The 17,101-nt window shown below is 39.4% G+C and overlaps 1 protein-coding gene across 2 annotated transcripts; it reads right to left on the minus strand.

The window, feature by feature from the left end:
- Window positions 1-292: 292 nt before the first annotated feature.
- arsj (arylsulfatase family, member J) lies at window positions 293-15,491 on the minus strand. 2 transcript variants are annotated; one of them, XM_031728239.2, is made up of 2 exons: window positions 14,710-15,491; window positions 293-2,313 (listed from the first exon to the last, which is right to left on the minus strand). In XM_031728239.2, the coding sequence occupies exons 1-2, from the start codon at window positions 15,018-15,020 to the stop codon at window positions 927-929; spliced, it is 1,698 nt and encodes a 565-aa protein (XP_031584099.1). In that variant the 5' UTR covers window positions 15,021-15,491; the 3' UTR covers window positions 293-926. The 2 variants fall into 2 exon arrangements, with proteins under 2 accessions (XP_031584099.1, XP_039454924.1); XM_039598990.1 differs by lacking the exon at window positions 14,710-15,491 and adding an exon at window positions 7,786-7,873.
- Window positions 15,492-17,101: the final 1,610 nt, after the last annotated feature.

Raw genomic sequence — 17,101 nt, forward strand, 5'->3', positions numbered from 1 at the left:
ATCTGGTTAACAGAGGATCTTCTAGGAAATGGTGTACTTAGAGGTTGTTTTTCTTCGATCCCAACTTCTTGTACAGTACACTCTAAGTGATGAAGCAGAGAATTTTTAAGGACTGCAAGATAGCAATTAAATTTTTACTCACCTGTTAACGCCAAAATTACTGTATTTTCCATAAATAACTATACCCAGAAGCTGCCTTTCAGTTTCTAAACATGAAAAACATACACAAAGTTTTCAAATTACAAATGTAGTTGTTAGCAGAATAAACAAAATCAGGATATAGTAAAATGCAAGTCAAACAGAACTTGAAATGTTGTGTCTAGGGCTTTTATTTTGTTTATTTGTCTCACATTCAGTTTGGTTTGTGCTCAACCAGATATCATCTAAGAATAAGGGAACAAACTCTATTATCTTATTTATCTATTATCTGGCTATGCTTATAAAAAACAACACACATCAACTTGCACATCTGTTTCCACAGTACCTTAGTGCTACAATCAACAACACAATAGAACTATGTTTTATTATATTTGTCTGTCACCAAATATATATCTGGCAACTGTCTAGTGAAATTTGTTTTCTACTCTAAGTGAAACGTCAATCTATAAGAAAAATCTGAAGGTGACAACAGGTCAAGCATGCAACAGAATCTAGAAAAATAAACATTCTTTAAATGCCCTTGTCACTTACATGAGGTCTTAGTTGTGTCTGGGCATAGCAGTAGTGTTTGAACAACTGATCTTTTAATTGTTCTCTTGAGGAACTCTGAAAATGTCCATCTGCATTTTGTTCATATTTTCTGGAGTCAAGTTAAAACTACCTGGAATTAGAATGTCTGACAGCACAATCCTGAAACAGGAAGCATTAATCCCTGAGTAAATATAACTTAAGGCATTCACAAGCGTGGTATGTAATGTGCTATTCTTCTACCCTCTTCTCAACTTTGTGTTCTTTGTTTTTTTTTCCCATCTTTTTTTACCGAGATGGTTGGTGAACAAGTTATTATACATCTCATCCTCCTCCTGCTGCTCCCTCACGTCTTTGTGCCAGGGTCCCCACACCCCACCGTTGTACTGAGGATTAGAACGCAGGTCTTTAGTTGGGTAGCATACCGGCACAGCAGTCTTGTTGTACTGAGCTAGCCGCATTAGCATCTTCTTTACTATATGCGGGTAGCGCTGAGACAAGTCCACTCTCTCATAGGGGTCAGCTGTAATGTTGAACAGCCAGATGGACTTACCTCGGTCCCAGGGGACACGTTCATTATGCAAGCGAGTGGTGAGCCGCTGATTCAAAAAGGTTTGTGGGGGCACCCAGTCACTGTAGCCAGGCACACCTGTTAGTAGCTTCCAGTGGCCAACCCGGAGTGCAGCCTGAATAGCTGTGTTCCATAGGCCGTACCCAGCCTTCCACGATCCATTCTTGGCTTTGATGTAAATTGGGTCAATATTATGGAGAATGTCATGACGAGGTGATGGGCGGCCTTCACTAATAGTTTCCCAGACGTCATACCCATCCAGATTCAGATCTTCATCTAAAGTTCCCTCACCTAGGGTTACCAGTGTAGGGAACCAGTCAGTAATGTGGATCAAAGATCGACATTTTGTTCCTTTGTTCATTAACAAGGGACTGTGAACAAAGCCCACTGTTCTGATCCCCCCTTCCCAGTATGTGGCCTTACTGCCCCTCAAGGGCCAGTTACTTCCTCCTGCTAAAGGCTGGCCCCCATTGTCAGAAGAGTACACTATAACTGTGTTGTCATAATAACCATAGTGTTTTAGTGCTAATGTGAGGTTATGAATGGCTTCATCCAGGCAGGAAACCATGGCAGCATATTTACGACGGTACGGGTTTGGAATGCCCTTGTAGCGCTCGAGGTAGCGAGCAGGAACTTGCAGTGGGGAATGAACCGCCTGGTAAGCCAAGTACAGAAACAAAGGTTGCTTACGAGGGTTGTGATTTGCTAAAATACTAACAGCCTTTTGTGTAAACATCTCAGTAGAGTACAAGCCGCGGTCCTGTTCCCAAGCTGCTTCTTCCCCTTCATACAGATCATAGCCACACATAGGCCCTTGGCATTTGTAATGACTGTAGTAGTCCCCACTTCCTAGCAGGGAGCCAAAGAACGTGTCAAAGCCACGCTGGGTAGGAAGGCATCCACGTTTGTAGAAGCCCAGGTGCCACTTCCCTACCATGTGGGTGGAGTAGCCTGCGTTCTTTAGCTTCTGGGGCAGAGTGACATTTTCCAGGGGTAGGCAGTTGGGCTGAGCAGCTCGGATGACAGAATGCTGAAGGCCTGTGTGGATCTGATACCTAAAGAAAAAAAGAAAAAAGAGATAAACTGTCATATATTAACACACCCCAATAGGCGACTTTTTACAGAGAGGATCTCTGTACTGAAAATTTTACACCAATATGTTATTATCCAAAGCAGAAGAGGGCTTATAGGCCTGCAAGGGCAGGGTAATGTTGAGAAGTCCAGTGAAAAGAGGTTGATGGGTAATGGGAAGCAAAAATAACAGACCAAAGACCAGAGAGTAAACTATGATTTGTAGCAAAGGGTGCCCTGGCAGCCAACTTGGCAGCAGGTCACACCGTACTTCATCTGATAAATGAAGAACAGATACTACACTGTGCATTTGAGGACTTTTGATATTAAGTGCAAATATAAACTCCTAATTTTGGTGTGCAAGGGAATTAATTTTTTTAGATGGGTGATTTATTTGACTTTTAATGCTACTTTGCAAAAACTTGGACCTGCAGGAGTTTTATAGAATCGTTTATGAGTTCTAACTCAAAACACAGATTTTCCACGCACAGAACTTCCAAGAATGTCCCCGTCATATGCCACCACACAATCAGTTACTCAACAACTGAAAACATCACCACAGAGGAGGCTTGACATAAATTTCCAAAGTGACATAAACACTTTCTTTATACACTTAAAAAATAAGTGAAAACACAAAGTGTTATTGTAATATGTCCTATAAATTATTATATCTGAATTCCGTTAGTATGCTACACTCCACCTTAAATGAAAGCAGTTTGCTTCATAGTTGCTTGATGTCTCTTGAACAAAACAAATCACTTACCAGGTACTAAGAAGAGCTCGGTATCAAATCCAAGTACTTTTTTTGTCTAAAACCTGCCTAATATCCTTAGGACTATGTATTTTAAAGCATACTGTAATGTACTTTTGCTTTGTTTCTAATAGAGGATGCAGAATAAATGCAAAACTCATAGCTGTCTATTTAACATGAGGACAATTAGAAAGCAATAAAGGATAGATTGCTATTGCTAAGCACCCTCCAAAAACAGAAACAGTAGGACCTTTGGTATTTATGAAGATTTAATTCATTCTAGCAAAGCTAAAATTCTAGAAGTGGATTTGAACCCAAGAGGAGACAGTACAAACCACTGCACCACTCTACCAGTCCAAGTGAATATTTGTAGCAAATTGATTGGGATGAAGGGATCTCTGGGATATGGTTGGACGAAAAAATAAATGATACTTCCCTGCAAGCATAAAATGCCAGACCTGATGTATAAAAATGTACTTCTGGCTGGCTATAGCACAACTGGAACACAAACTATTACATGACCTACACTTAAAAAAAAAATCCTAAAAAAACAGTAATATTCCGGCAGCTGGGGCGCCAAAATAATACCAGAAAATAACAGAAAATAAAAATCATAAAATAATTTTATCTCATAAAAATACGGTTATTTTCAGTAATGACAATACAGTTTGTTGCCCTAATTTTACATGGGATTTTGCCTTTTTCAAGTGCTTTTAAACATTAAATTAGGAACATTTTAATGTGATTAAATAATGAAATTACCTATAAACAAGGTCAATGAATGCGGCAATATGAATAATAATACTTAAATGTACAGAAATATACAGTTAACAGTTGGTTTAAATAATAATGGATTGTGTTTACATAGCGCTTTTCAATTCCACTATTCATTCACACACTGGTGGAGGCAAGCTACAGTTGTAGCCACAGCTGCTCTGGGGCAGACTGCCATATCGCACCATTGGCCCCTCTGGCTATCACCAGTAGGTAGTAGGTGAAGTGTCTTGCCCAAGGACACAACGACTGAGAGTGTCTGAGCCGGGGCTCGAACTGGCAACCTTCTGATTACAAGACAAACTGCTAACTCTTGAGCCACAATTGCCCTATATATTTGATGTAAAAAAAGTTTATAAGAATCATTTTATATATTTTTCCATAGTATTACATTTGAATTTAACAGTTCAATCTTTCAAATAACAAACAAATATTTATGAAATTATGATACATTTGTGAATGTATTTTAACAATCTAAATATGCATAAGTAAGCATATTTATTAAAGCACAAATATATTAAAAAAACAAGAAAATTATGTTTTATTACATTTACAGTGATTTTATGTTATTTTACATTTGAAATGTGAAATCACAGTCTATTTATGTAAATTTAATGATATTCTAGAAAAACAGTACAAAACTGCAAAATACACAGTACAATACTTTTATAGTACAATTTTTTTTTACAGTGTACATGCAAAAGTGGTGTGGTTCTAAAGAGAAATGTTAAATCAGATGTAAAATGAATAACTGACTTTGTATCTAACACCATTTAACTTGCTACACAGCATTCTGTTTATGCAGAACTGCTTTTCAAATTTGTCTGATCTTTCATTTTATCATTAAACAAAAACTTGTGCATATTGCATTGCATATGGGTGTAACCTTTCAGCCATTTGATCATAAGCACAGAGCCTTCTAGGCTGAGCACATGTGTGATGAATTGATGGGATTATAGCTGTTATACAGTTTCATAGAGCCAGCAGCTGAAGTAAATACTCTTCAGATGCTAAGGATTTTGCTTATGTGGAGAATATTTGTATGATTATTTCTCACCATCTCTGGTAACTAGTTTCCTCTGGGAAATCCTAACCCACTTCATCACCAGTGTTTCAGTGCCAGCTGCAGCTGGCAGAATTATGCTTTTGGCCTTAGACTGTGCTTTGCTAATTCAAAATGTGGTTTTGGCCCCTCTCCAAAACTACTGGGAATTGCAAATGCAATCTTTATAACATAGAAAATATTTTTGACTCATATTCAAAGCCGGTTCCCATGACTTTTGAAATGTCAAACTTTACAGGATAATAGTAAGGCCCATATCTGAATCTGATGCTTCTAGGCATTGCAAGTCTTTGAGGTGGATTTAAAACGAGACCATACCAGACCTTATCGGAGTAATGGCAATGGGTAGACTTTCTTGTCAATTAGTGGTCTAGGCAGGTGAAGCACTGTAACCCAGCTACATTCAGTGCTTGGATTTATTAGCTGACTGCATAAGGTAAGATTTATGCAACTGCTGCCTTAAGCAGTCCTTGTAATTTTTGTTATCTGTGACTTTTCAGATTTACTGCTTAGATGCCAAAATACAGTTACTTGCATTACTAAACAGAAAAATTAGTGGTTGAGTGTTATACTTTCTGACATCTCAGAGAAGTCCAGTGTACCAGTTTAAATTTGGGTATAAAATGTGAATTAATTTTGCTGCCTAATAAATAAAAATATATCGTCAAAAATTAATCTGAGGGTCAAAACAATAATAACAATGATAATAGCATTGTCATTATGCTCTTAAATAGCATATTGACAGTGCTATTGAAGTTCGATTAAAACCATGTTTCCTACTGCCATTGTATTGACAAAATATAGGAATATAATGATTGATATGTGGGGAAATATCACCCCATATATATATATATTTTTTATTTCACATCTGCTTTTCTTTAAAGTTGTCAAGAGAAGTGAGCTTCCAAGATTCCAACATTTAGGAATGTACTGTCGTGTAATATAACCTCAAGTTATTCATATCCAGTTATTTATAAATTGGTACCTGAGTTCCATTACCTACCTCTACATAATCTTTGCGTAATAAAAGTAAACATCTGTTATGCTACCATTATCTAATTTTTATTCCACTGGAAACTTCTTAAAGTACATTTAAAAAGAACAAAAAAAATAAAATGAATATAAAACAACACTATACTCTAAAAAGTAAACACTGAACAGAGAGAGAGGTGTGTAGGCAGAGGTTTTAATACTCTAAATTATCTTCAATCTGTTTGAATTCTATTTAAATAAAGATTATTCTTCTCCTTCTGCCTTTTGCATCAGTCCCGACAGAACAAAAGAGAAAACTGGACGATACAGCTTAGAAGGTGAAAAGAAAGAACAAGAATGTTCAGCAACAATGTCAAATGTATTTAGACATATACATGTGCGTTAAGACTTGGCCCTAAAAAGCCCCAAAGCAGCTCCTGCAGGTTTGATGGTGTTCACATACCAAAAGGTTACAGCCGTGTAATTGGCATGTCATGCTAAGTGCAGCCTGGGCTCGCTCCACAAATCAGTAAAACCAGCTTGAGGTCTTGATGGAAAATGCTACAGAGTGGAGGTAAAGACTTTCAAAATATGTCTGTGTTGTTTCTCTTTGACATACATGAGGGTGAATACGATTTGACTTTATAGGTTTTGGAGCACCTGAAGGACTAAGTCTTTAGTGTTTATGAAGACTTAAATAATGACTGCAGTAACTACTGCTCTCTTGAGACCAGAAGGGCATAAGCCCAGGATCTAAAGCTTTGGGGGCTGGCTCTTTTATCTTGCCTGGACTCAAGCCTCACATAGCCAGAAAAATATTTCCAGCAAAGAGTGACTCACTTCCAATTCTTATCATGTACAGAGAGCTGTTGTATTTGCCCAGGAAAATGCAAGTTGTGCTTTCAAACACAGCTATAATCACGCTATCTTTCTGGGTTTATTTACACAACCACTAAGCCAAAACGCCAGCAAATCATACATGTCATTAAACTTGAATCACAGAGCCCTGACAATCACTAAGGTCCCACATGGCAAGTGAATTGGCGACTCCTTCAATCACGGAGGTTGAGGAGGTTCCTGGGCAGACTAGCTGCCCAAACTGGGAGCTTTTCCTAGTGTTTCTGCACACTTTCTCATCACACATGGCTCAAATAAGAAGCCTCAGCCTAACGATCTGCATTTAAGTCAGCCTCGAGTAGTTCATCTTACTTTGCTCTTCCTTATAGCAGCCTCTTTGTTAATTTCCTCACTATCTCTGCATTTCTATTGCTCCCTCGGCTTGGATCTTATGTTGTGTATCTTAGATGACTCTTGGAACTAACATTGCTGAGTCATTCCATGCCCCCACTATCATAGATAACAGTCACATACTGAAAGTGTTACCTTGTGGCACTGACAATGTTTTAATATTGCCCATACGCTGTATTTTTGCTCCAGACCAGCTGATCCCCAGTTATCATTTAACTTCCTTTGTTTGATTGCGACAGACTGGCGACCTGTCCAGGGCGTACCCCGCCTCTCGCCCTATGACAGCTGGGATAGGCTCCAGCGCCCCCCGCGACCCTGAAAAGGATAAGCGGAAGCGAATGGATGGATGGATGGATGGATGTTTGATTAACTTGAGCAAAGCTGTGATGGCTGGTGGTCCCTTGGGCAGTGTTGTTGGATTAAAAACATTCTGTTAAGGTTGACAGAATGTTTTTAATCCAGCGACACTGCCCAAGGAACAGCACACTTTCTGAAGAAATGTGAACATTAAATCAATAAATGTACCCATCTTTGCCTAGAAGCAACTCTGTTATCCTGTCCTTTTTACAAGTTTGCCTGGGTAGGCTATCTTGTCCAATTAGGACAACATCTCCTATATTCAGCAGAGTAAGCGTAGGAGTTTCATACTTGTGACTAGATTTTACATCCATCAAGACGTTTTTCCACCAGCAGTTCCACCTCCATCTTGGACCCATGTCCTCCTGGCTTTTGCTGGTCACCTGAGATGGTAGAAGAGAAATTAGTCTCCCACCAACCAGGAAATGAGAGGGTGTAAGTAACTGGAGCTCTGACGCTTCACTGCATACAAAGAACAGAGATCTGGGCTTCAACACTGCCTCTCCTCCTATGAGAAAACTATTTAACTCCTCAAAGTTTAGTGAAGCCCTCCGTAGGACCCTCTTTAGACTTGTTTTATAGATCCCAAAAGTCTTTCCCACAAGCAGCCCTACAAAGCAGCATGCATGACAATAAACTTCTAGGTGATCCTGTTATTACTGAAAAATCTTGTAATCTCTGATTCTTTAATTGACTTCCAAAAACTTAAATCTTAAAACTTGGTCTGCTCACTCAAATGTTTTAGCATTGTCTGATTAAAGAAACCCACAAAACAATCATCTTGCAATAAATCTCTTTTAAACTAAAATACATTTTTAATTTGTCTGATCTGATACAACAGCTCATGCAAAATCTGTCCCTGTAAATTAAAAGGGACTGTGTAGCTTTGTCGCTCGGAGATGTGACTTGCTATGCTAGTTTCACCTTCATTCACCTGCAAATCTAACAAAATGACACTAACCATCTGCCCCTTAACAACCAGTACATCTCTCTCACTTGCAAAAGAGTATCTCTGACCCCATCACACAATACACTACTGAATAAGAAGCTGAGAGTGTCTATTACTGGTAGGCAGTACATATGGGTGTCACTAGCTGAAACTAAAATCAGGATACTGTGGCCTGTCTCCCACTGTCTGTGTTCATCTAATAATGGCTTCAAATCTTTGATTGTTGAGTCTCTCTTGACATCTTGCTCGTATTTCAGGTTTAAGATTTCCTTTTCTGAAATTATCTTCTTGGGTAACTTTCCTCTAATAAACATCTGCCACGGTGAGGTACTCTAGAGTTAGTGCTCCCTTTATTGTTTGACTACAGTGGGAATTGGCTATGAACCTTTTAACCCATAGTTATTCTCAGTACTGTTTTTAACCTGCTGTACTTCTCTAGGTCTAGCTGTGGTTCAGCTTATTCAGTGCTGGTAAGCAATACTGTATCCTACAAGGTAGATCTTAGCTCAGAATTCACCTCATCTTGAACACATCAATCCTTTTTAACTTTATCAGTGAAACACATTCATTCCACCACAGCTTACTTTGAATAAGGTTCTGAACACTGTCATCTGGTGGGTAGCTCAGCAGGATTGCTTTTGCTAGCACAGTGTCACCACAGCTCTGGATTTGTGAAACTTTGTAATTAAGTCACTATGTTGAGGCAGCACCACTGTCACTGGAATCCAGTGTTGGGGAGTAACGCAATGCATGTGCCAGCGTTACGTATTTAAAATACAAAATATGAGTAACTGTATTCCGTTGCAGTTACCGTTTAAATAGGCGGTAATCAGAATACTTTATATTGTATTGTAAAGCTCCTAAAACATCAGAATGATGCATCAAACACCACTCTTAATTTATCTCATAATGTGGCATGTAGTATTTCTCAGGCTGTTTGCCAGTTGTCTCAGTGACACTTGATGCTGAAAGTGGTCCAAGCAATGTACATCCCAAACTGCTTTCAACACCTATTAGTGATTTTGTTATTTTCTCAACCTTTCAACACACTACTTGCCATTAATAATTCACTCCTATTGACAATAAGAGTTCAGTGCCTTTTTTGTGAAACCAACAAACTGCCCTGTCCTTTTCAACTCTTTGCTGTGTATTCACCACATTTTCCAGTGACACTCCCACATGGGTGGATGATCCAAAGTTGTGCCTCAGCAATGATAGCATTAGCTCTTTCACTATGCTCTCATGAACTATGCTTTTTTGGCTGCCTCCATCTAGCATGCAATGACACCAAAGCATCTGTTCTGCTACCATCAGTATTCAAATGTACTTCTTTTTGATCGCAAACTGATTGATGATGTCAGGAGATGAAACACTTAACTCTGCAGAAGTTCACTATGTGTTAAGGCAGACATAACACTTTGCCAGTTTTCTTGGTTTCTCTCTGTGAGCAGTCACAGAATGTTCTGGACAATATTCTCTTTCATGGTTGTACTTGCACAATATATCCAGTGTGATAAACTCCACTTGCTGTGTGCAGCTCTATGTATGCCCTTAGGGTGACTTTTTTACTGGGGTACTGAATTTTGTTTATTGGTTCTGAAGAAGTTCTGTTGGTGCTCGTTAATGTTCCAGTCAGATAGGATCTCAAGTAAGATAGCTTCTCCCATTTACACAGTACATCACTGTTATGAATAACTGTTTTATACTGAGACCAGAATTCATGCCACTGACTTGTTTTTCTATCAGCAACACAACTGATTGTTTGACTGATGACCTAAGTGAACTTGGTCTTGCATCACTACCCTGTACACTCGTAGATTTGAATGCCTTCTGAATTAATCTACTGGTGCAAGCTTGCCATGCAAGATTATGAATACTTGAATAGTCCATTGTCATTATATCCTCAGTGCCATAATCTAAATCCATTAAACTTTCTTCCTTGGCTGACAAGACGGATAGCATTTTACAGAGATGCGGATTGTTCCCTGCTTTCTTCTAATCTATTCAATGTACTTGGCCATATCTGCAGCTAGCGTAAGCTAGTGTTAGGTTCTTGTGTCATGCAGAAGTCAGGTTTCTAAACAGCTGACAGCCCTCTTGACAACTGTTAGAATTCAAAAGGCAAGAAGCAATCAGCTAAGTAAAGAGAAACAACTGTGCATCATTACTTTAAGAACTGAAGGTCAGTCAGTGAGGAAAATTGCTAAAACTTGTCCCATGTGATGTGACTTGCTGTGCTATACTTGCTCTCCGACTCTTAAAAGAGGTGTTACCTAAAGTTGGACCTTTGGTTCTTGAGCTGGTAAACCATAGTTTGATGTCAGGTGTAGTCCCTAAAGATTTTAAACATGCAGTAGTCAAACCCCTGATTAAAAAACCTGCTCTTGATCCTACGGTTCTTGCAAATTGCAGTCCTATCTCCAAACTACATTTTCTTTCCAAAATTCTTGAAAAGGTAGTTTACAGCCAATTAATGGCCTTCCTGGAAAAGCAAAATATTTTAGAGGTTTTCCAATCTGGTTTTAAACCCTTTCATAGCACTGAATCAGCCCTTTTAAAAGTTTTTAATGACATATTTTTAGCTACTGATGCCGGGGACTGTGTTTTTCTGGTGCTTTTAGATTTGACAACTGCGTTTGATACAGTGGATCTTGCCATTTTAATCTCTCGTTTGGAGCACTGGGTGGGTATTAGGGGCACGGCACAGGAGTGGTTCAGGTCCTACTTGACTGGGCGAACTTTCTGTGTCAGTCTCTGTGACCATGTGTCGTCCTCCGCTCCTCTCTTGTGTGGTGTCCCACAGGGCTCAGTTCTAGGCCCCCTCCTCTTCTCTTTATATCTGCTTCCTCTTGGTTCTGTACTGAGAAAGCACGGCATTGCATTCCACTTTTATGCTGATGACTGTCAGATCTATGTCCCTCTAAAGAAAAAAGGCACATACTCCGCACAGCCATTACTTCAGTGTCTCGATTACATTAAGGCTTGGATGTCTGTTAACTTTTTAAAATTCAGTTATAAAAAGACCGAGGTGATGGTTTTTGGTAGCCCCACTGAGAACCCCAATGTGTATTTAGATTCCTTGGCCCAGTATGTTAAGCCAACTGTCACAAACCTGGGGGTCACTGTGATCTGAAGTTTGAAAATCAGATTAAGGCAGTGGTAAAATCTAGCTTCTTTCAGCTAAGGCAGTTGGCAAAAATAAAGCCAATTCTTTCACGGCAGCACTTTGAGACAGTGATCCATGCCTTTGTTAGCACTCGGCTGGATTACTGTAATGCACTTTATATAGGGGTCAGCGCATCATATATTACCCATCTACAGAGGGTGCAAAATGCTGCAGCTCATCTTTTCACTTGCACTCGAAAGTTTGAGCACATTTCCCCTATTTTAGCTTCACTTCACTGGCTGCCCATTTCTTTTAGGATTCATTTTAAAATCCTTTTATTTGCTTTTAAAGCTCTCCATGGCCAAGCCCCATCTTATCTCTCTGAGCTGCTACAGCCTTATACACCCACCCGCTCTCTCAGGTCAGCTGATCAGCTGCTCCTGAATGTACCCAGGACTGGGCGTGAACTTAGAGGAGATCGTGCTTTTGCTGGAGCAGCTCCAAAACTGTGGAACGATCTTCCTTTAGAGATTAGACAGGACACTTCCCTACCTGTTTTTAAGACACAACCCATCTTTTTACCCTGGCCTTTGACACCACGTGAGATGTTGGTTTTTATTTTTTATTTTTATTTTAGTTGTTTTTAGTTGATTCTATGCTGTTTTATCTTGTTTTCTTTTTTAATATAGGGCTGTTTTAATTTTTATGTATTATGTGTTTTAGTTATTTATTTTTGCTGTTTTCTGTTATTCTATTGTTTTTAACTTATTTCCTGTACAGCACTTTGGTCCTGTGCTGGGTATTTTAAAGTGCTTTATAAATAAAATTGGATTGGATTGGAATCAGGCCTTTATGGTCAAACAGCTGCTAAGAAACCACAACTAAGGAAAAGCATCAAGCAGAAGAGATTTGTTTGAGCCAAAAACACAATGGACATTAGACCAATGGAAATCTGTGCTTTGGTCTGATGAGTCCAAATTTTAGAAGTTTGGTTCCACCCGCCATGTCTTTGTGTGATGCAGTAAAGGTGAACGAATGGTCACTACATGCATGGTTTCCACTGTGAAGCATGGAGCAGGAGGTGTGATGGTGTGGCGGTTCTTTGCTGGACCATCATTCATTTTTCAGCAGGACAATGACCCCAAACACACCTCCAGGCTGTATAAGGCCTATTTGACCAAGAAGGAGAGTGATGAAGAGCTGTGCCAGATGGCCTAGCTTCCACAGTCACCTGACCTAAACCCAATTGAGGTGGTTTTGGATGAGATGGACCGCAAAGCAAAGGCAAAAGGGCCAACAAGTGCTCAGCATTTCTGGGAACTCCTTCAAGACTGCTAGAACACCATTTCAGGTGACGACCTCATGAAGCTCATTGAGAGAATGCCAAGAGTGTGCAAAGCAGTAATCAAAGGGGTGGCCATCTTGAAGAATCTAAAATCTAAAAAATGTTTTGAGTTATTTCTAACTTTTCTGTTTACTTTATAATTCTATATGTGTTCATTCGTAGTTTTGATGCCTTCCGTGAGAATCCACAATGTAAATAGTAATAAAAATAAGGAAAAACCATTAAATGGTTGCCCAAACCTTTGACTGATAGTGTATAATGCGAGCATGGTGAACATGAAGCTGATTCAGATGCAGATGGTGGCCAAGGTAACCAGTCTAAACAACCTGTAAAAACTCAGTCAGGATCTTAAGAAGGTCTTATGTTTTGGATCCAGTCCTTTAGTGACTGAAATTTGTCCTGACAAGTCTCTGCAAGTTTGCCAGTGAGACTTGAGACAATTTTGTTTTCTGAGCTTTTGTGAATATCCAGTTTACACAGACATGTAATGTTTTAGTCTCAACACAGAAAGGGATGCTTTTCTTTCACCCATATTCAACCTCACCATGCTTATCTGTGACTACCTGCTCATTATCAGAAGCATGGAACCATAACTGAATCTACACCTAGATGGACCCTAAGGTCACGGCTCCACTTGGTGATCAGAGCAGTGGGCAGCAGCCAGGGGTGCTACAGTTTTCTCATTATTGTCTTGGACACCCATCAATGTAATGTAAAACATTCTATAAACTCCAAAGCTATAAATGTACCCCACAGTCAATTCCCATGACCTGTTAGCTCTTTTGGTTTGGGGTTTTGTTGGGCCTTCAAAGACAGCAGTAGTTAGATCTGCAAATCAATGTTTAGGTGGACAGTCTGAAAAACTGTTAAAGTTAAGTAGTAATGAAATTGTTACAATTCAAAGAAAGCATCAAACTATTTAATTATCTGCCAATCTTCAAAGCTCTTCAAAGTTTGATTAATTTCCTGATGATGCCTTGTGTCTTCTTTGTAAATTTAAAAATGTTTGGAAATAAAAGATTTATACCATCATATTCTTTACTCTTACTGTAATCTTGAACTTGGAACCGACTTACTTCACTTTAAAGTTAAGAAAAATGCAGAACGGGAAAATGCTGTGCCCAGAAGGGGGTGGTCGGGTGGCCTAATTCCTCCTGAAAGATGATTTCTCTCTAGACTACTGTACTTGAGTAATCTTGCCATAGGCATGGATTGGATAAGAGCATGTATATGACCAGTGCATGAATGTAACTTCAGTAATTGTTTTGGGGTACAACTATAATGTGCGTTAAGGTACTTTAATGTCTTTAATATAATGTACTCTAGCTGTTTCTCTTATGCTGATATACTTCTAATCTACTATAATAACGGACTTTGTACCCCACACAATTTTTAAGCTTTAGTCAGTTATTATTTTTCAGACTTTAAGATACGAATCCACTAAAATATGACACTGTAATATTATAAAATAAAGCTACACTGCAGATAAGTAGTTATATTGATCCCCAGCTGCAGCAACAATGTAATAGAAACAATAAAGATTATAACAATAAATATAGTATAATGTGTATATGTATTTATCACCACTTTGCAAAACTCACTCAAAACAAAGCACTTTTTCAGTGCACTTTCCGCGTGACAGATCTGTATGAGGGCACGGACAGCACATGAGCCTGGAGATCGTTTCCTATAGTGTATTTATTTCTGACCAAACACGTCCTTGATCTTCCCAGACGCCTATAGTTTCTCCTCTAAACTCCACGACGAATGGTTGCTACAGGAACAGAGCAGAGAACTCTCTATAATGCACTCTACCTTCCGGTCATTAGCTGGCTTCTGGACGGGCTGCAGAGCGGTTGGACGTAGTAATTCTCCAGTTTGACTCCCTCTGCTGCCAGCCGGTCCAAGGTCGGGGTTTTGATGTCGGAGCCGTGGTACCCGACATCCCGGAAGCCTTGATCATCCACCAGGATAAAAATGATATGTGGCTGAGAGCTCGATTTCCCAAACTCATTCCCTTGGTTATGCAGCTCAGCGTTCCAGTTTTCCCACGACATCTGAACGCCCCAGGTCTGCGAAATAATACAACCGAAGAATAAACTCAACGGTACCCACGAGATAAACATGTTTCAGGCAGATTTAGACCCAAGTCGGCGGTTACTGTTGGCCCATAACGCTGTGTGTGCGCGCGGCGGCGTTTTGCACATGTTCAGGGGGAACGGCAACACTTGGAAATCGGGTTCAGTCTCTCTCTCCACGCCAACAATCCTCTGAGAGCTCCAGGATTTAAGGAAAGGTCCCAGAAAACAAACACATCTGGCGTAGCTGCTGTTTTCCTTTTACCGCGGGCGAAAACGCTCATACCGCGATAGACACACAAGTCCATGCTGAGGTTTGTCGCAGCACACCTTCAGTCATTCTTCTGGCTGCGTAGTTTTTGTCAGAAGACGCGCTGGACTTCCAGAGCTAACTCGCAGCGTGTAACAGCTGCTCCACTGCAGATGTTCTCCATCCTGTGACCGAGCAGCCGCGTTTCCAAGCTGTCAGCGCTCTGAAGGCTGAATCCACACGCTGAGGAGGCAGGTCCTTGTCTTTTTGCAGCTCCCACAGCAACTAAGGAACAGCCCTTAGCCCCCCCACCCCCAAACACAAAGTTAGCCGCAACTACAAAAACTATGTTCGTAGTACTCAATCTTTAAAGATTAACTAAAACTCAAAAATTAAAACACCCCCCCAAAGAATAATTAATAAGTATATTTTAAGTTAATGCTCAACCCTGTTTAATCACATGCAAGTGAGACTAGCAAGATGAGGGCATGAAGACGACAGAAAAACTGGATGAATACCAGCAGTATTTCCAGCTGCATAACTACAGCTAATGAGGATTTGATAAGTTGAAGGACTTTTGTAAAATATAGGTAAAGTAAAAAACTAAGTAAAGGTTTTGAAGTGCGCTGTTTCAACTATAGAAACAACAACATACGATCAAAATGTCCTGAGACTGTCTGGTTGCAATATGTTTATGCATATGCAACATCTACTGTTGGGATTCTGGGATAAACATAAAAGGACTGGTTCTTATATAACCCATTTCTACTTACTTGTCTTGAGCACTCAAAGTGCTTGATACAACTCATGTCATTCACACCTATTCATACAAGCACTTTTTTGATGGTTTTCTTTTTAAGTCCTTCCAGTCTAACATTCTCACATTCAAACTCTGATGGATGTATTGAAGTTGTCAACATTCTTGCAAAAACCATTTTAGATAATGAATGTGTTACACTGACAGTTACATCTGGCTTCATCAAGTTGCTGATAGCTTTGTGAAAGTAATACATGATTTTTACAGTTACATTTCTTATACTGTACTAAGACCAGTATAGAAAAGGGCTCTGTCCTTTTTCAGAAAACAAACTAGTAGGGTATTGTAATAGCGTTGCATTTTAGCAGGCGCTCAAAGTTCTATGAAAAATGCGCACTAGTGTTGTCACATCTAAATCGGGTGGGACTTGGCAGCCTGGTTAATTACAAAATAAGACATTCTAATGTGTTTACAGTTATAAAGTTATTTTTGTAGGGTAACTAGCCTTAGACTAACCAAAAGAAGATGAACCTTGAAAATACTCTTATAGAGAGGCAAGAATAAAACCCAAGCACCTGGCTAATAGTTGATATGTTTATTTGTAAAATTTTTGCTGTGAATTTGACAGAAAAGAGAGGACTGTGCTGATTCAGGCAGAAGGTCACTGGTCTTAACTGTACCATGCAGTTGTTCATTTGCCAAATATAAAAGCCATTAAACTTATCCATAAATTCCTGCCACATTAAGTGTGGCACAGCAAAATGAATCCAGGTGTCCATGACACATGGTGTTGCACTGTCATGTAATGTGCTTGTGCAATCACAATTTTTGCGATGTAGCGTTCTTCAAACATTATTCACTTACTCTTAAGTTAGGTTGGGGATAAAGATTCTTCCAGCTTTCACTGTCACCAGGACCTGAATTAAAAGCAGAAATATCATATAGTTGGCAGAAGGCATTAGGATTGAATAGAAAAAAAAGTAGAGGTTGCAGCTTTGCAAGCTAATAGTTCCCTCATAAATCCCAGAAAGAAATTTTCAGGTATCTAAACTAAAAAATCTTAAAAGAATAAATTTATCCTCAATGTAACCTTGACAGAAATAGGAATGTTTTTTTAAACCG

The sequence above is a fragment of the Oreochromis aureus genome, linkage group 3 (genome assembly GCF_013358895.1).
Source record: "Oreochromis aureus strain Israel breed Guangdong linkage group 3, ZZ_aureus, whole genome shotgun sequence".
Lineage (NCBI taxonomy): Eukaryota > Metazoa > Chordata > Actinopteri > Cichliformes > Cichlidae > Oreochromis > Oreochromis aureus.